Source organism: Psittacula echo (assembly GCF_963264785.1).
Source record: "Psittacula echo genome assembly, chromosome: 3".
NCBI classification, from domain to species: domain Eukaryota; kingdom Metazoa; phylum Chordata; class Aves; order Psittaciformes; family Psittacidae; genus Psittacula; species Psittacula echo.
In genome coordinates this window covers 33,948,160-33,969,009 of record NC_137736.1, presented here as the reverse complement: position 1 = coordinate 33,969,009, position 20,850 = coordinate 33,948,160, and the positions used below count along the sequence as shown (strand labels likewise).

The window sequence follows — 20,850 nt, the reverse complement described above, 5'->3', positions numbered from 1 at the left end:
AGCTCATGAAAACAAAACAAGAACTTGCCTATTTTTCCTGACAATTTGAAAAAATCATTCCCAACTACATGGACTGCACTCACTGAGAAACTGTTTTCCTTTTTTGTTTTAGGTTTGACAAGTATTTTATCTTCCCTATTTACAATCTGATTTTTAAAATGTCATTTTAAAAGATTTCCCTTGCATGCAATAAGACAGTTCTCTATTATGACTAAAAATAGCTCCTATTTTTTTAAGAGGATGTGCTTTATAACAGTAAAAATAAATGCATAAATGAATAAACAAAGAATGTTGAGACCTGTGGTAGGATAGAGATCCGAAACGACCTACTGGAGTTTTCATCCCTTAGATATATAGAGAGTTTGGGAAATAAGGACCAGGGTCTTTCAGTTTTATCCCAGCATGCAAGCTGTGAACCAGTCCAGAAACCAGAAGAGAATTCTTGTATCTATTTAAAAAAAAAAAATAAATAAAAAAAATGCATACAGATTACAGACATTTTGATAAGATTTTTGTAAATGATATCTACCACTGCTCGATACTTCTTCAATACCCATGGAGAAATTAAAGCATGCACACAAGTCTTACAAACAGCTTTTTCTTTAAGGATCAAAGCAAAAACCCAACACACAAATCAAGTTGTGTCATAACCCATTGTGATTTGGAAAAAGGAGGAAGAGTTTAGCTCTTCGAAGGAGGAAGTAAGTTTAGCTCTTTGTTCCCTCCCCATTTGTGTCTCACTACTTCCACTTCCGCAATGGACATGTAGAACCTCCCTGAGAAATCAGTACCACAGAGGAAAAGCATCAAGAGCCTCTTACTACCCGTCTACCTCTTCTCTGAAGAGCTCTGAACAAACGCCAATGTTTTGAAGCAGCAGACATTTTTTAGAAACACAAACCAAAATACAAAAGCCATGAATATGTAATGGAGTCATCTCACTTCCTCATAGACCTACAGCTTCTTACTCAGCTTTAGGGCTTTGAAGTCAAGGGCTAAGACAGAATCTCCTGGCATCTAGAGGAATCAAGGTCTGCTATAGTCAGTGGAAAGAAACACATCCCTCTGTCTTTTGCTGCCCTGCCACTCACTGCCAATGCAACGTGACATGCTCTTGAAATAAGATTAATAGTAGTTTTTAATATATTATATAATACGTCACTAACAAAGCAAAAAAGCAAACCCCTACAGAGCTTGTTTGCCTAAGACAAACATCTTGCCTGATGTTCCTGCTCCCTGAAACTGATCTGCTGCCAGATCAGATGAAAAACCTGCCTTATATGAGTGCATTACTTTGTGCTGGTTCTCATTCCCACATGAAGGAAAATCCAAGGCAGTATCTTGTTCTGATGCTGCACAGCCAAAGCCTTCCCTTTAGGAAAGAAGAAAGATAGAATCCATCCTCTCCACTCCCCTCATTTGTATTTATCTGTGATACTGATTATTTTGTAAACATCAGCTCATACATTAGTTATATGGCACTTTAACAGGTCACAAGTATCCACCCCACCCCACATACCTGCTAATGAAATATTTGCTCAATATTAGGCTCTTAGTACTTCCAGGTGCTTACTTCTTGGTTTTGGGCCAGAAAGCGTACATTCATGAAAGCACACAGTGAGACTTACCCTCACATACAGACTGGGTTTACCCTTAGCTCTCAATGTGTGCTTAAGTACATCTCTTGGCACAGGACAGAATGCTCTGCCCCTCACAGATAAATCTGAGGCCACACCTGCTGAAAATATAGTTCTTCTCTCTTTTCATATTCTCTTGAAAAGCAGAGCTTGTGATCTGAAGAAACTGCATGGTAGCACCCACACTGGACAGACCAAGCCTATAAAGTGCTCTGTGTTAAGTGTCTACTTTCATTTCCCAGGAAGACTATTTATTACATTGCATTTCTTTGCCTTACTTCTGTACGCTGAAGAAATGCATTGGAGGGATTTGGCTCTATAATACCTAAAAGATTATTAAAATAAAGTTTTTAGGTTTATTTGAGCCTTCCTTTCTTCAAGTTATTAACTTTATATTGCATGCTAAGTTTCTACTCTGTATGAGCAGACATACTGTTTTGACTTCAGCTTAGTGAGATGCAGTAAATGCCACCCCTCTGTGGCTCACCTCTGCCCATCTACTTAAACCACCACCTTTCAGACCTGCCAATATCAAACTGCATCTACAGCTTCTCCCTAAAAGATGTCAGTCCAAATAAGTACGGTTTAAAAAAATATCTGCACCACTGAAGAGCATAAAGCTCACAGCCTTGGATTTTAGTGGAGTTGGATAAAGGAACACTTCACATGCAGTTATCCCAGTATACCTAAGGGGGCAATAACATCTTGCTGGGAAGCTCATAACAAGCTGTTAGGAGCAGGAACTTGTTAACCTAGTTCACCTGTGGTCAGACAAGTATGTCTGACTACAGCAGATGATTTTGTGTTTCAGTGGTACATAGCCTGACAGAAGCACAAAGTGCTAAAAGTACAGTTGTGATGCTATGGTACAGTTACTGAAAATATCCATTTTCTTGACATCTCTCCTACACAGCTGGAATCTGATCCTTACATCTTGTAACTACTTTCTTATTTAATAGATTACCTCCTTTGTTTAGAGCTGTGAAAGCTGGGGTGTTTTTGTGTGTGTGTGGAAGGAAATGGGTACAGCAGCAAGGTCCTTGAGATTAAAAAGAAACCCTAAAAGAGAAGAGCTAGTTTATGCATTTTTAATAGAATGACCAGAAACCATCAAGCAGAGTGAGTGGTTTCCCTCTAATACTTTATTGATCAGTTGACTATTTACTTGTCATGTGCAAGGTCTTAGTTCAAATGTCCTGCCCAAGACCAGAGAGGAGTGTGGACCGCTGTGATTCACGGTATCACACAGTATCACAGTATGCTAGAGATTGGAAGGGACCTCAAAAGATCATCTAGTCCAATCCCCCTGCCAGAGCAGGAACACCTAGATAAGGTTACACAGGAATGTGTCCAGGCGGGTTTTGAATGTCTCCAGAGAAGGAGGCTCCACAACCCCCCTGAGCAGCCTGTTCCAGTGTTCCGTCACCCTCACTGAGAAGAAGTTTCTTCTCAAGTTTAAGTGGAACCTCTTGTGTTCCAGTTTGTACCCATTACCCCTTGTCCTATCATTGTTTGCCACTGAGAAGAGCCTGGCTCCATCCTCGTGACACTCCCCCTTCATATATTTATATACACTAATAAGGTCACCCCTCAGTCTCCTCTTCTCCAAACTATAGAGACCCAGCTCCCTTTGAAGATTCACTTCATAGGAGGATGCCCTACCACAAGGTGCCATTACAAGAGATCCTGGGTAGGCTTCTTACAATTCCCCTCTCATTGACTGAAATTTTTCCAGTCAATACTTAAGTCCTTTGCAAACAGAAAACTTTCCAGCTAGGGAAGTTGAGCTACATAAGGTAACTAGTACATTTATATCAGATATTGGATACCTGAAGGCAGTGAAGAACACTTCATGCCAAATCTCTGCTCTCAATCAGGTAGGAAAAGGATCTAAATCTTGAATTATCAGCATATTGGCAAATATTCTGTCTTTTGGGCAGCCAGCCAATAGTCCAGTTACTGTATTTCCTGTGATTTGCAACAAGTACTGCTGTCTGATTTTGAATCCACGACAAAAAGGTTTAAATTGTTCCCACTGAAATATCTGGGATTTATTCTTCATCTTTAACCCTCTTGGCGCTGTTCACTGTATTCAACCAAAACTCATGAATAGGTTTTATTAACCAGAAAATGCTGCTTTGGTTACTCTACACTCACAGAAATCCACCATTTCCATGCCTTACTTCTAAAGCCCACCCTATTTCCAAAGAAAGACGCCTTTAAACATAAATAATTCAATAATGAAGGTCAAAAGCAGTTTTCTTGATACGAATAATCCTAATGAATGGCATCCATTCTATACAACAATAGGCATTATACTTGGAAAGAAACTGCTTGCAATAGCAGGTTCTTCCACTTTATAAACACTCAATTTTGAACGAAAGAACTGATTTTTGCACTCTTTATACTTTGAATCAGAGCAACAGGTATTATGTCCATGTTTCTGAAATGCTTAGAACAAAATATTTCATCTTTGCACTATTTCTGATGCATTTCCATACACATATCTGTTTTGTACTTGGACCCCCCTTTTCTCTTCTCCCTTTCCATCTTCACATCTTCCTTTGTCTTTTCTGTTTCCTAAGACTATCAATCACTCCTCACTTATTAACAGAAGTCGATCAGGAAAGATTCTGCTCCCCTTAGGTTAAAACCCTATCACTTACAAGGTAGATAGCAAAGATGATACTCCTTTCAAAGACGTGATCATTTAATAGGAATTTAACATTTTGAGCAGATTGAATGACATTAGCTTACCAGGGATGTGCGAGCTATTGCTTGCACAACTGCACTGAAGACTTTCTGGGGCAGACGGAGGAGCGTGGTTCCACTGTCTACTATCGCTTTATCAGCATTGTACTAGGGAGGGTGAAAAAATTAAAGAAGTTACACACTGTAGCTATGTAATGCAGATTCCACTGTTTCATAACAATGACAAAGCTGTTCCTTTTTGGTAGCTGTCTTCCCAAAGCCACATCATACCTGTCGACAGCTCTCTCTACTTGATAGCTTGAATTCAAATGAAGTTTGAGAGCAAAAGCAGGATATGGTCAGCCCAGACACAAGACTGAGTTTATCTGCACCACTCGGGAAATTACCGCGTGTTACCACAGCAAGTGCAAATAGCCAAAACACTGTAAAAAGAAGTAAACCCCAGCCCCTGTCAGAGCTGTGAGCTAATGTGCTTTACTTCCCATATGCTTTGGGCAGAAGAACTCTCATGGTTAGTACAAACAGATGCTAAGCATGCTGATGTAGCTTACAAGTATGTCTAAGCCCTGAATCAAGGTCTCTGCTATAATAGAAACGACTCACTCTAGTTTAAACACAATGCAGCAACTTACTTTTAATAGCTGGTACATCAAATTCAAGAATACTCAGGGAGCATTATACCTCACTACAAGTCACACTTGGTACTGGCTCAAGAGTACAAATGCCAAGTGCCAGACCTTTCTGTCTTGACTGCTGAAAACCACTAAAACAAGGAAAAAACCCAAGTATAAAAATCCCTTGAAATTTCAATCTGGCTGCCTCAAAATTGGCACTAAAACCCCTAAGCAAACATTTCATTATTAAAACCCAAACCCTCAGATGAGGATATTTCAGCCATCTCAGATACATCAAACAAAGAATAAACATTTTAAAAGGTATATTTTTTTTCATGAACTCCTTAAAAACTATGATTAACTGGGGGAGGAGGGGAAGCAAGTAGCAGTGACAGCTGTTTGAATTAACTACTTTTGTTGCCAGCTTATGCAGTAGGATCGATATAACTGAACAGTGACATATTTATGGCATAATCAGAAGAAGACAGAGAATAATATACAGCATAGGCTTTTTAGGAAGAGGTTAAACAGCAAGCAAATTTAAAATACTTTGGTTTAGATGTTATCAAGTCATACGGAATATCTTTAGCACAGTGATGAAAATAAAACCCACCAAACAAAAAAGTAACTAACTTAGATATTTGCTTTTTGAAAGAGCTGCTATAGGCTGCCAAGCAGAGCTGAAAGAAAAGCAAACAGAAAACCATTTAGAATACACAGAAATACTTCTAAAGAGTGGAGAGAAATATCAAGGCATTGTGGAGTCCAGCTTAACAGATTTGTACCACAAATATGCAATTGCCGCTGTCCTGGAAAGCCACCCCTGGAAAAAAAGTAGGTAGAAGGCCCAGCCAAGAGGGTCACCACTAACATAAACCCATGCAAAATGCCTGGAGCAGCACGATTGCTCAGCTGGGGACTAAGCACCTGGATTTTCATGCTGTGTTCAGCATACTTGCAGCAGGCAGCAACTTGCCTTCTTAGTCTTCCTGGTTAATGCTTAACAGGGCACTCTGTGCAGCCTGCACTGCTGGCAGCTCAGCACTTCTCTCAGCCCTGGTCTGCAAAGCTCAAGGCCACATCTACAGCGTAATACTGGACAGATTCCCAGCATTGAAGCGAGCGGACTACTTTTCCCTGGCAAGGAAAGGAGTAGTCTCTGATGATGGTTAAAAGAAACGTTCCATTTCCTAGAAAATAACTAAGAGGAGAGAGGGCATATAGTTCATCATCCTATACAGTGAATTATGCATCTGCTGCAGGCCCCTAACTGGCCAAACTTTAGTTGTACTAGCTCTAATTTACTGTTCTTCCTCTAAATTTTTACAGGAAGACCTCCTTTGATCAAGAAAAGAATGATGCATTCTGTACCGGTGATTAGCATACTGTGCTAATACAAACAATGTGAAAGCAAACCTCGGCTTAGAAAAGAGCAACAATAACAGGAAATTTTTGTAACACCGCTAGATTTTTAAGCAAGTTGTTTTCTGGAAACAGCATGTATTAAACCATTAGTACAAGGGCTCCTCTTCAAAAACATATTGTCTCTTTCTTAAGGTAAGAAAGAAAAGCAAACATAAACATTTATGTTAGAGGACCAGTGGTTTTGCTTTCCTTTATAGAGGCATTTAAATAGACCTTGTTTTGCTTATAAAGTTGAAAGACAGTATGACTCATTTTTAATATTTCATATGGCAATATGAGTTTTGTATTTTGTATGGAAATAGTTATGCATACATAAGGTTTTTATCATGAATTTATATGAACTATAAAAACTTCAGAATTATCATGTCCCAATGATTTCCGACTAAGAGAATAAGCACAAGATAAAATTAAGATGCTTAATGAAAACAGGACATGAAAATTATAGAACTAAAATCAAAACATGAACAGCAATGAGCAACAGTAAGAAACAAATAAAACACACACATATGCACATATCCTTCAAAAAAAAAAAAAAAAAAAAAAGAAAAAGAAAGAAACAGCTTTGGAATAAAAATTGCAACAACACAGTCTCATTAGATTGATCCAGAGATAGCAGAACATTATTCCTAATGAAAACAGAAAGCATGTGCATCAGGAATAATACCTGGCAAGGCTGAAGTGATAAAAAGTGGATTACAAAAATAAAAAAGGGAGGCATAGAATGAGATCCTTTGGGAAATGTCCCAGGTCGACACCTGTCCACTGCCACTGTGAATTATGTGCTTAGACATCTCTACAGGAGTCAATCCAAAAATCTTTCCTTTTCTTTATTTGACCAGAATTGCTTTAAAACCTTTTGGCTTATTTTGCTGTGTAACAGAACACCGTAAATGGTAGTAGTTGTCTCCTGGAATTAATGCACCATCTTCAGTGTTAAGACACCACAGTTACAACTGAAACTAGCCAGGAGGCTGAGCCCTTCCAAACCACAGCAGTGGACTGTTCACTTAACAACTGTAGCTTAGTTCTTAGTTTACTGAGAATACCACTAATGGCTGTAAAGTCCTCTTTGAAGCAATTTTAGCATGCTTGATGTACACCCTGCATTTCACATGGCTCATTCATTTCTTTTCAAAGTTACCATGGAGCCTTAATTCTCAGAGGAGACTGCAACACACACCTGCTTGCAAAGTCAAAACTGATCAATTAAGTGTTTTTCTTAGGCAGAAACACATAACTGCAAATACCTCTCTACAGTCCAGTTCAAGGTTCTGTCCTCCAACCTCCAGTTTGAGAATTTCAACCTGGTAATACCACTCCTCTTTGATCGGTGTGTACCAAATATCTCCCTTGTACAGACTTGGTTCAATTCCACCCAGAACCTGAGGGAAAGGAAAAAGGAATTCCCATGCTTTAAAATCCTGGATGTTTATATTTGGAGTAAGCACACGAAAAAAGCAGAATATTTAACTGTGATACACAGGGCATCAAAATTTTAACTTAGCACCATTTGTAAGGATTTCACTGACAAACTGTTTGTCAATAATAAAGCGGTATGAAACATCTAGACATGACATGCTTCAAAAAGAATTCCTACATTGGGCCAAATTACCAGCATTCATCTACAAGTTAATACTGATCCTATTATGAAAGTTCCACTGTTTGAAACTGAAACAGTATCTTCAGTGGGTTAATCTAGCCAATGTATAAAAATGGGACAGAATATTAAACTTGCACATCGTAAATTCACTTTATCAGATCAGAAAAACCTTAATACTGTTCAAGAACATTTCATTTTTCTCACACACAACCAAAATGGAATATGACCATCCTATCACTGCTGTCCCTGTTAGCTTCCATCAAAATACACTGAAGCTGACTGGAAGCATACCAGATCATCAGACTTCGAACTGAACTAACATAAGCCAGTTCTTTCTTGGGCTTCATCTATCTCATGTTTCTTAATATTTACTGTGTATGGATTCACTACAAAATAACTATTTGTGATCAACTCATGTGCTGATATGCTTATTTCAGCAGAAATTGGGAACAGTCATTCAAATCTCTGTTCCAGATAAATAATGGCCAATGCTCAGTCCCACTAAAACTGATGGAAAGACTTTCCAGAATCACAATAAGTAGAAAATCTGGTCTTCAGATCTTTTGCTTTAACATGTTGTCTACAAAAAAGGAAAAGAGCCTTGATTCCTCTCCCCTTTTCACATCATGTAAAAAAAGTACTGCAGCATTTTGGTAAGACTGAACAAACTGAGGAGCTGAGTAAGGGACTACTCAGTTTGAAAAAGGTAGCAGAATCTGCCCTGAGGGAACACCATAACATTTCTGTTTTTCTTTATTAAGATTTAACCTGAAATGCAGAAGTTTACTCAAACTTGAAAAAGTAAATAAGAGTGGAGAATGAAAATAGACACTTGAGTTTTGCTTAAAAGCTTAACTTTTCATTAAAAAAATATAAAATATTTCACATTTAAAAACTAAATTTGGAAGTAGGATAGCCATATAAAAGAGGGAGAGAGATTAACGAAGATACATCTTCCCTCTCAGATTGACAGATACCCACAAGACTACCTCCGTTGGTACCACTTCCAGAAACAGGTAATCCAGCACCACACATCTGCAAGGAGAAAATGTTGGGGATCTTTGCCTGCCTCACAAGAGAATCAAAGAATGTCTCCACAGAACTTGAAGGCTTGAAGGTGTTGAAAAACAAAACAAAAAAGAATTGCAGAAGTATTAATTAAGAAGTTTCTTTGCAGAAATAAGCAAATCATTCAAATGCAGAAATAAGCAAATCATTTAAACAAGACCACTTTTTTCAAGTAAACTGAATTTCTGACAACCAGGTGATGAAAATTCTAGATATAACAAGTCATTAAAACCCCAACATCTGTCATTTTTCTGTTTCTGTTGTTTTTAAAAACATTTTTACTCTTGACCACTATCATAGAAATCCCTGAAACACGAGTATTTCTCAATTGCAGTTTTCAAACTCACATGCTAGTTTCAGTTTCAGGCAGAAACTCTCACCGATGCTTTCTGTTTGGAAAAGGCTTTGGGTTATTAGAACAGTCAAATGTAGCTTGCCCTTCACACCTTTCCACAGCTAAAAGGCAGAATTTTAAAATGTGGATTTTCAGGTTTTAAGCATAGTTTAATTCTAATGAACTTTGAATTTAATGGCCCTTTCTTCCTCTTCTTTCCCAAGCACACTCACTTCAACTGATTACTGGCCACTAGGTTCTTTCCTACATTTCATGTCATGCTTTCCTTTGCAGTTACTAGAGCACTGCAGTTTCATTATAATTCTGACTTCCACGTAGGTACATCTCATGATAGGCAGAGATCCTGGTTAGCTTGAGAGGTGCCAAGTGCTCTTACTGCAAAAAAGCATAGAGCAGCTTCAGAAGCCAACAACACTTAAGTCTTTGGAAGAAGTGAAAAATAAATGCCCTGAATGCACTATTTACCCAAACCTGAGTTTGAGAAGCAGCTCTTCTTTGCCTGTCTGTTGACAGTGTATGACAGCAATATGGCATAAGTCAATACCATGATTACATACCTCTTGAATAAAGCATTTTAATTTCATAGTCGGTGGACAGTATTGAATTATTTACTCTAACTGGGTATATCTCAGTTCTTGAATTTCTCAGAGAGTTATGCATGGGTTGAAAACTATGACAACGTAGTATTCCAATCACATTTTCAGTTTTAGATTACATGGCAGTAAATGTTAAGACTATAAATTTTAGGTTTTAAACTTCTACTTGTATTTCCAATCTCCTTGAGAACAGGATGTGCTTGGTTCTATGTTCATGAAAACACCATAGATAATATTTGTTCTGAAATTATCCATACATATGCCTTCCATCTCAACTTTTACTTGGTGAATGGAGAATGTCTAAGAAAGAGCTGCCAAGTGCTCTGCCAAGTAAGTTCATCAGTGCATTGACAGGTCTTGAGAGAGGTCATCAGAGCCCTAATATACACCCTTCAAACACATGCCAGCAGCCATTACTCCCATAGTCTGGTACTACAAGCTTTGTAAAAACTTATTCATTCCACAGGACCTGAAATCGGAGCTTTCATTACCACAAAAGCCAAAATCCGCACATGGGACTGCAGTACCATCACTTCCCAATTTATTCTTTCTGGAACAAACACAAAGGATCCATACAAGAGTGGCTGGAAGGGAGGAGTCTAATGCTGACAGATCATCTGCTCGATTTATTTTAATAGCTAGATTTCTATTTATTGTCATTGTGAAAGACAATAGCTGGGGAAAGGATAATTTACCTTGGCTAAGGCATTGTAGGCAAGACCAAGAATCCCGTGCCATTTAACGCCTGGTAAGAAAAAGTTCTCCGATTCAAGAATGGTGGCAATGTTGATGGTGTAGCTGCCATAGATTCCTTTTGGGATAGTAATGACATCTGTACCCAGTACTCCAGTCCAGCTTCCTTGACTGTACTTAACTGTGACATCAATTCCTTGAGATTTGTATGTACTTGACCTTTAAAAGGAAAAGATACACTTATGCACAAGCTGTTCATTTACAATGCAAGAGGGTATATTCAATCTCAATTTTTCCCAGAGAGGAGAAAAAAAATGAAGTCTACAAAGTCAATCACATATACTCACAGAAGAAGGGGAATGCATTGTACAAGCAGTAAAAAGAAGAAAGAAAAAAATCTTGAGGCCCTCTTTTTATTCTGAAGCTATCGATGACTCAAATCTTCACAATATGTCCTTTTCTTTTTTTTTTTTTTAATCTACGGTATTATGCTATCTAATGCAACATGGTATTATTATGCTATCCTCTGCAATATGTCCCTGACTCAGACTGGTCCATCACAATAGGAGCAATACTCTTTAATTGGAGATGGAATGTATTAAGTGGTGCTAGGAAATTAAAAGCTTCTGAATTCAAATCTAAAATTGAAATGCCAAGCTAACTGAATAGCTGTAGACTAATAACTCATTAATATTATTAAAAAATCAATTTTGGATAAATTGGAATATTATTGTGAGTATCAGCAGTAAGACACAGGTTTTCTACATCTGCAGTTTGGCCTATCTATCAGGAAGTAGGTAGACTTGGATATTATTAACAAATGATTTACTGACTTGGAGCAGGAAAGGAAGGAGCTCCTTCCAGACCAGGGCAGAGAAGGCAAAGGAGCAGGCAAGTATGGGAAGCAAAGAAAGGAAAAGAATCCTGTTGAGAAGGCTTAACAAAAACATTAGGAAAAAACCTCGATAGATATGCAATTTAAAAATACTGTAGTATAAATACAGTAATCTTCCACCTACATCACTGCTCAAGAGCTACAGGTGTTCTAGATCCCTCACAATTTAGTTTGGTTCCATTCCTCAGCATACAGCTTCCCTTTCTGAAGAGACGGATGACCATTCTCGGTTCATCTGGACAGACTTTCAACTTGACAACTTTTTTTTAAAGTAAATTAAAAAAAAAAAAAAAAGGCAAGTGTAAAATAATTTCATAACACCACCTTTACATGTCTGTAAAACAACAGAAACTGCAGGTGGTTCGTCAAGTGTGGGCATTTTTATCAACGCAGCTTTATCTAACAACTGCTCTGACAGAAACGGCCACATTAAGTGTCTTCAGAGCCCCCTGTATCTGAGCTCACCAGAGTGAAGGTGGTGTGATTTTGTCTGTTATGGGGCACAACCTTTAGACGGCAATGCAGACAGCTCCCATCCATTCAAGCAGACACTAAATCTTGAGGCACAATTTGCTATATAGTCCATGCAACTGATCCTCCTCTTAGCTAAGGGAGGAAGGGAGTAGTAAGAGGCCAGGATATACTCTAAGCAGTTTTTGATGCTCCCAACATGTAACCCTTCAAGGGTCTTCAGGGCTCAGTAGTTTGTAACACCCAAGACACCAGAAATACATGAAATAATAGGCCCCGCAGATTACATTTCAAAAAGCACAAATTCCAGAGATACTGTTACTACCTGTTATCTGGTCTTCTAATGCTGTTTTACCTTTCTGTGTAATTCGGCACTTGTCTGACACTCAGACAAAGGTACATCTCTGCTCAGGCAGGGCCTTCAGAACACCAATGTGATACTGGCTGTAGATTTGATAAATCAAAATGAAGTCTGAATAATTAGTGACATGAAAAAAGGGAGGAAGGGGCAGGAAAAAGAAGGGGAAATACAGGGTTCTTCATGTAGAAAAGTGTCTGGCTGTGCAACAGAAGAGGAAACATCTGAAATCTAAGAGAAAATTGAGAGCTGGGAGAAGAAAGCAAAGAGAATCTGCAAACACAGACACTGCATGACTAGCAACAGCACCAACACATAGCTCTTCTTCTGTAAATTGTAACAGCATGGTGGATTGAGCTGTGGACCAGGACACAGAACCACTGAGTTCCTTTTCTAGCACGGCTGCTGAACTTTCGGGTGGAAAGACAGGACAAGTCACTTCTTCAACTTCTGTGCCTCAGCTTTCCCACCTTAGAAATTCATCTAATTTGTAAAGCACACAAATGCCATATTGATGAGAAGGCCTGTTACTTCCTTCAAAGAGCAAAATTCCTAACGTGAGAAGGGATATCATATAATCCTTGTGTCAGTAGATTACACTCTGTTCCGCAAAACCGCTTCCTACTCCATCTTCTTGATTATAATCAGCGCATAGTTTTCCACCTCACTGACATGAAAGAAGGAAACTTCTTTAGAGGTCAAATGTAGAGACTTGATCTAATTCATGGGACAAGTGTTTTAAAACAAACACTCTGGACAAAAAAATTCCAAATGAACCGTTTTGGCTGTAATGAGAAAATAAGAAATTCAACTCCTCCAGCAGGATAGAGGGTATCTTAGCCAGAGGCAAGGAAAAAGGCCTCCTAGGTTACGATGCTGTAGTGACACTACTCCCTTCTCCATGTCCTGCCTGGTAACTCTCCTTTCTTAGCAGTTTACAGTTGCTTCAAAGGCAGTTACCAAGATGACACAGCCAAACCTTTCTCTGCAGTGCCAGATAATAACACGAGGGGCAACACATGACTTACATCGTGAGGTTCAGATTGGATAACAGGAAATACTTCCTCCAAAGGACAAGAGTGGCACAGCACTGAAGTGCTCTGCCCAGAAGGATCACAGATTCGCCACCCTTAAATGTTTACAGGACTTGGCTGGACTCTGCCGTGGCTGACCTGATCTGCATTTGGGGTTTGTACTAGGTACCCTACAGAGGTTTCCTGCAAACAACATTTTTGAAACATCTAACTGATTTCTGGGGGGATAGGATCCTTCCCAGATGACATTTATTTAAATCTAGTTAAGGTATTTAAAATGGGAGAAGCATGGTGTAGCCAGGTTCAAACATGTTAATGGTTGGTTGTACTTTATTCTGAGCACACTGCAGTACTCCATCAACCCAACCCAAACCAGAAATTGCTATTGCAATTGCTTTGAACTGTAATGACTTGAGTTTGAATCATTTTACAAAGCACCCTTTAACTCTTCAGGGCCTAAATTTCAAGGTTGCAGTATTAACTTTATAGTAAAGTTCTCAAAACACAGTGTACGCTGAGAACACTTGATAAGAGACTGTAACCTTCAAGCAATTTCACAACCTTTCTCAACACACAACCTCTGCTGTCGTCATTGTTTCTAATAGTTTACAGTTCTTTTGAGAGAGGCCTTGCCCTCCCAGACAAATAACACCATTTAAGAGAAAAGGGAGAATGAATGTTTGTGGGTTTAATTCCTTGCAATTAAGTTTCCTCTAGCCACTACCTATGAAAGGGGATAGCGGGCATGTAGAACTCTGCACCAGTGCAGAAACTGCTTTCTAGTAAAAATTCTGTACTTTCCAGTGCTGCGTCATATCAGAGTGAAATGTGAAATATCTTCGCTAGCACCAGAGTATGTGGCAGCAGGTAACGTTATTCTAGAAAGCAGCACTGGCTTTCCCTTCATTACTTGTGCATCTCATTGGGAAAGAAAAAAGTGCAAAACCTTATGTTAAAATACACAAAGAGGTAAGGAGAATGGTGATACTTTCCAGCCTCTCAGTTCTTAAAGTATTTTTATCCATATGCTTCAGCTAAAGATAGAAACTGTGTTTTGCAGAAGTTTACCTGAAATAATAGAAACCAAAGAAAAGCAGAAAGGAAAGAAGGAAGAAGGGAGAGTGATTCAGATAGACAAAGCTGCGCTTGGCTGTGACGAATGTCAGCTCATGCTAAACACAGCAAATATAGTGCAAAACAAGCACCATAACCATCAAGTTGTATCTTGTAAGTTACCAGTTTTGACTAATTTTTGTTTTGGATGAAATATCAACTGACAGATACAATTACTGTGTTTTAACTTTTCAGTTTTTTTAACAAATGGAAAGTATATTTAAACTTTCAATTCCTCCCAAGACTATTTGGATGAGAAATTTGCTGAAATTGATATGATTTTGCAAACTATTTTTACCCAGTTATCTTCTTCCTTTTTCTCCAGCTCTAATCAGCTCTGCACTCAGAGCTCAGTTGTGTGGTTATCAGTGGGCTTGTTCACAGGGGGCCTGACTCTGCATCAGGCAAGGCCAATCTTCCCATTCAGGCAACAGACATCCCACTCTCACGGAATGTCACAGGAGCCCCAGAAATTGCGGCATCATCCTCCTTCACATGGAGGAGCCAGGATCTAGGAGAAATCCTAAGCCCTCATTGCATGCAGAACAGGTACTTACAGCTCGGTATTGAAGTAGGAGGTGACATCAGGATCAGGCACGCCTGCTACAGCAAAATTACTGCTCCCAGTGTCAACCAGAATATTTAACTGCCAAAACAGAAGATAAGGTGGTTTTCATATTCAACTAAACAAACAAAAAAACAAACAAGCAAAATCATTAGAGTTTTTATCTAAACTACCTTTAGCTTTAAAATTATGACAAAAGTTGCTCTGAAAATAAATACAAAGTGTCGCTTTTGGGAAAGATAGGCTGCTGCAGCCCTTTCAAAACAGCTGATCATGCTCAAATGCTTTAAAATAGTCTTGTTCTTAGAAGAGGGATAACTCACTAAGCCCATATTTGCACAGCAGATGAATTCACAACCATCTCCAATTTCTTTTTGGCCCAACCCATGTGTCTCAGCAATCTGGCTCATCTGGGACACAGGCTGAATTGAGTACTGTTTCAAGCACTGTTTGCCTTAGAGTTTATAAGGTTTCAAGGTAGGGGCAGAATGCTAGTCTGAGCAGAAATAAGCAGAAATAGAAAGCATGGGAATGATGCCCACTTCGTCCTCAGTGGCAACAACCTACTACAGCCTTCACTGCCTTTAAACAGGAGGATGGCAGATTTATAAACGCTGTGAAAAGCATTGATTGAAAGTGCTTTCAGTTTTAGAGCAGGCCACTTCTTTGGTTAAGTGGGGTGACAACTTAGGCCAAAAACTGGCCTAGCAAAACCACACAGACAAAACAAGACACTTCCTTTCTCCATTTGGCTCAGCTAACCAAGATGGTTTACCACAGGTGCATGACAGCTTGTACTAAAGCAGAAGGTAACAGCACAAAAGCGAGTGGCTGGACGCAGGATCACTTCTTTCAGTGAGACCTTGAACTACATTAAATGTAGTGTCATTAAATGATAATTTATGTCAGTCAGAGTCTATGCTGATACCAAAAGCAGTGGTAACACTTTTTCCCTTTTCTTAGCTGGATGCTTCCCAGGGCTTTTTGGCATGAGCATTTGTGCCCACGGAGCTGTGAAGCAATCAAATCTGGTTCTTCACCTACAGCTACCAAAAAAAAAATAAATAAAAAAAGCAATCTGCTATATCAGACAGCTACTTGAAAAGAGATGGTAGGAGCAGATACTGAGATACTAGAAAGGGTGATTGCCTCCTTTGGTGGCAGTATGGTCTCAGATTGGCTTAAAACGATTGTGAAATTATGCCCTAGGCAGTATGGGACACCTGTTCCCCACAAAAACATTAAGGACTTAAGAATATTCTTGTAAGAAGAAGTAAGGCATGAGGACTGGGTTGCCTGGGGTTTAAAGTCAGCTCAAACAAGCCACTTCATTAGTCTTCATCAATCCTTAAGATGTGAGATAGCTAGGGATCTAGCAGTGAAAGTGGATGGGGGAAGGATAAGAGAGAATGATAGGGGAAATGAATTTAGTTTTGACAAAGGAAGCTGAGCTGAGCTCAGAAAGGACAAAGGATGATCAAGCATTTGGAGAAGATAGGCTGAATTCTTTTTAGTAAGTTGAAGACCAAGCATAAACAAAAAAAAGTGTGAGTCGATGTTAAAAAACACTTTTGGTTTGCTCATGGAGGAAGAGGAAGGAGATGGTTACTCTTGCTTTACTTAGTTAACACCGTATGAGAAGCTCTTGAATTAAAGCATGAACAGAAAACCAACTAGTAAGTAATCTGTGGCACTCTCTTCTGAACTGCATGCACACTGTCATAGGTATTCCCAGTTCTAATCCTGCAAAGATTTAAAGACTAAAAAGAAACAAACTCACAACCTTAGTCAAGTGCTTCACTGCATCCCAGATTTTACATTAAGCTGAGACAACACATTAAAATTTATTTTGCAACCACATGAGGTAGAAACAGATGTTTAAAGACAACAGGACATCTACAGGTTCACCTGGCTCCAGGATCTGAGGCTTTAAAAGAAAATAAGAACCTCTGAGGCATGGCTTGCAGTAAAATCCAAAGTTTGCTACATACTTTATTTTGATGATATCAAAAGCCTAACATTTTTTCAGCTACCTAATAAAGTAAGAACTATTCATTTCCCCTCCCCTCTGGGATAGAAATCATATTAAAAATAAATAACAAAGAGCAGCTACGATGTGTGCATCTATCAGGACCAACAAAAGTTGCCTCAGAGGGGTGCTGCAGGGCTTAAATTAATTAGCCTTTCTGAGGCAGTTCATGATGCTTGAGTAATGGGCACTGTACATCAGCTGCATAAATACATGTAGGTGTTGCCCTAGCTTCAGTAATATGCATGACACCATACACGGGGGAGGACTTGGAAAAAAACCACAAACAAAAACCAAAACACAACCCCAAGCAACCCCCCAGTCACTAAATATGACGTACATTAAAGATATTTTACCCCCACGCCTTAAATACAATGTTATCATCACAGAATTCACAAATCACTAGAGAAAAGGGCAAATTTACTACCCACAGTACGAAGCAAATCGACATTTCCAAAAGAAAATAGATATCCCCCACAGAAAAAAAAAAAAAAAAGAAAATACAAAGCTGGCTAACCATGAAAGTGCCAGCCCACTCCAACACAGCAGCATTCACATGACAGATCGCTATCGAGGCTGACATTCTCTATCTGCATGTTTGCATAATGAGATACAGACGGCCAGGGCAGACACTGATTTATTGTAATCCTTACAATAGCACCAGTGATTAGCAGCTCATTTGGGGTGGGTATAACTTACTGAGTTCTCTTTCTCTCCTGGTTATTTTCTTTAGTGCCTTCACATGTCACTAAGAATCACTTTCATGCTGTCACCATTGGAGCCTGTTTTGTTCCATACTGTCTGCTGGAGGTTTAATAGTGCCGTAGGGAGAACTTAAGGCAAGCTCTGGTGAGTCACAAGATAGCAACCAAAGGAGCTATAGTCTAGGGCTTTCCATCCTGCCCCATCTCCAGAGGTCATCACTGCCCTCTCCCAAAAGATGAAGACAAATACACTGCATGCTTGCTCCCCAGCTGCTGAAAACCGAAATCAATGGCACCTCAACTTGATTCACCGAGCTATGCACCGTGACGGCTGCAGAGTGTGGTCATACCTCTCTGTGTCTCTATCTTTCTGCCATAGGAACAGAAGACCCTGATGCCAAGGCAGAGCCAACAGCGGTGGTAGCATCCTCTCCAGCTGCCTTCTCGTGAAAGCCCAGAGATGGTGAATCAGAGCTTTTGCAGGCAGGCGGAGAACATTCTTTGTGTTTATTACAGGCATGGGCTTATAACAAATGAATCACTTCCTGTGTCACTGAGAGCTGATTATTTAGTGATCACCCTGTTTTGCCAGCGATTGTCAGATGAAGCTGGATTTTGCAAAACCTGAGGTCTGAGAAACACCGCTGAATGAGGCTATGAAAGAAAAAACTGCCCAAGGACTGCTGACTGATCATGTGCCCAGCATTAAAAACAATGAAAAACTACTTTCCTTCTACTTTTGGAGACACAGAAGGAAGGCTGTAGGGTTTCTTTTTTATTGTGGTTTCCAAGTTCAATTTCCGACCTATACAGCAGAAAGCAGACAGCAAATGCAAAAGGCCGTTTTTCCCCCCTGAACATCACCTTTATCACAGCCGTGGGACATAAAATCTGCACCTAGTATCACACCTGGAGATTATTTTGCTGGATGCATTTCCTATATGGAAACAGTGTTACTGTTAACAAGAGGTTAATAAAGATCCCTTGCTATAGAATAAGCAGGATCGTAACATCCACTTCTGCCATGACAAACTTAAAGAGGAAATCTGACACTATCTGTATGCCATTAGGCTGTGCTTATAAAAAGAAACAAATCCAAACCTGTTTACTGAAAGTCACAAAGATTGAAAGCAGGAGCCTTCTTAGGCCATGCATTTTATATTTTTTCTACTCCAAAGGGGTAGACACACTGAAAAAAACCCCCAGTTGCAGTGATTTACTTCAACTGGAAGCCAAACACATTGTCAATACTTCAAGAATCCCTCAAACTTTCCAGTGCTTTATTTAGTGCCAACATCCAACAGCACTTAATGTATGTTATCCTAATTCAATAATTTAACTTACCATGGTATCTTTAATATTTTTAAGCTTTCCATGGCTGAATATTGTTATATTTTGCTACCAGAAAAAAAAAGCCTATTGATCTGTCATCTTTTTTTTCGTTCAGCAAAACTTTGTCTGTCTGTCGTTCAGGCACCTGCTCTATCTGTTACAGCAAGTGACCTCAATATGATGTCATCAACACTCAGCACTATCTATGCTTCATTTAACTGCCTGGTAAACAGCAATTTGCAGTTACCCCACCAGGCATTCAGAAAGTAACTCCCTTCACATTTTCAAGGAAAAGTGATTAAACGTAGCAATCATCCCATTGCTGTTGCATAGAAGTTGCTAGCATCTTCCGTGTAGGGACAGCCTGGCCTCTGTTCTAATCTAATTCCTACTCAGATTTCCTATACGTTACTTGTTCTTGTTTTAGTTTGATTGTGGGATCTTGGTAACTTTCAGAAAAATGTACAAAACAAAACTCATGGCTACAAGTGCATAATGCGTTTGTTTGAAGTACCTGTCTGCATGATTTAGCATGCAGAGCCTTTTCCAGCTTTGGAATCCTAGGGCTTCCATGCAACCCTGTCACACTGTTGCTTTTGATGCGATTCCCACACTGAGCTAGTGATAATCTTCATCCCCTTTAAAAAACTGGCCCATGGAAAAAAATCCAGTGTAGCTTTTGTCAGGTTAACAGGTCTGATCCTTTTAGGTCAAGAAATAAAGTTTCACCACTGGACAGAAAAAAAAACAGACTGCAAAAAAGTATTTGGGTCTTCAGCCCTGCTTCAGCTGAAGCATGGGGGGAGGAATAAGGTTTTCACAGATAGAGACATAAATATAATAATCAATCTCACTCAGCCTTATGTTTACTCTGGGGTTCAGTCAAAATCTTAATGATAAGCAATTGATAGCTTCTACTGCACAAGCCAGTAGACCGAAGAAGCTAGCTCTGTAAGAATTCATGATGAAAACTACAAGCAATCATGCCTTCTCTGGGATTTTAACTTGACCCAAGGGCACCCCTTTCTTTTCCCTCCTCTTCTGTCCCCTGTAAAGAAAGTGACCGTTGTGCACTAGTAGCATTCATATGCCATTCAAAATCATGTCCTGCTATGCTTTCATGATTTCTCCCATTCACAGACTTAAAATAGGGTTCATAGTCCTACTCTGCTTGCTGGAGTATGCCACAGAGTGAACTATCACAGAGTAAAAATGTTTTTCCTGTCCACATGTGGAGACTATAAATAAGAAGCATCCCATTACTGGCTCATGAGCTGTTACCACATATCATGATGTACTGACTTAGGGGAAGTCCACTCCATCTAACAACCCCTGACCCTGTAACATCTCTTAACTCCCTCTCTTTCCTATTTTGTCCCACACATAATAAGCCCTACAGAAAATAATTTGCTAGGCAGTGTTTAAAAAGGCTGCAAAGAAGTGCTACATTTCATGTTAGGGATTAGCCGCTAGAAATCATTTGGGTAACAGCTCTTCTTTTTCAAGCTGGTTAATAGATAGGAAAATTAGTTGCCAATTTAAATACTGCCTCATTTAACACAACAATTCCTAATTACATTATCAGCCCATCTGGCAAGAATTGCTTACAACCATCATATGAAAAAGAAAACATACTAGCAACTATACTC

The 20,850-nt window shown here is 39.3% G+C and overlaps 1 protein-coding gene across 1 annotated transcript in view; it reads right to left on the bottom strand.

Annotated features, from left to right (window-relative positions):
• BACE2 (beta-secretase 2) overlaps positions 1–20,850 on the bottom strand; it is a gene marked incomplete at both ends in the record, with an annotated part of 44,942 nt that overhangs the window by 7,284 nt on the left and 16,808 nt on the right. The window contains 6 exon segments of the mRNA XM_080613109.1: positions 299–448; positions 4,395–4,496; positions 7,636–7,770; positions 8,970–9,098; positions 10,703–10,919; positions 15,129–15,217. Of these exon segments, the coding sequence (XP_080469235.1) occupies positions 299–448; positions 4,395–4,496; positions 7,636–7,770; positions 8,970–9,098; positions 10,703–10,919; positions 15,129–15,217 (822 nt within the window).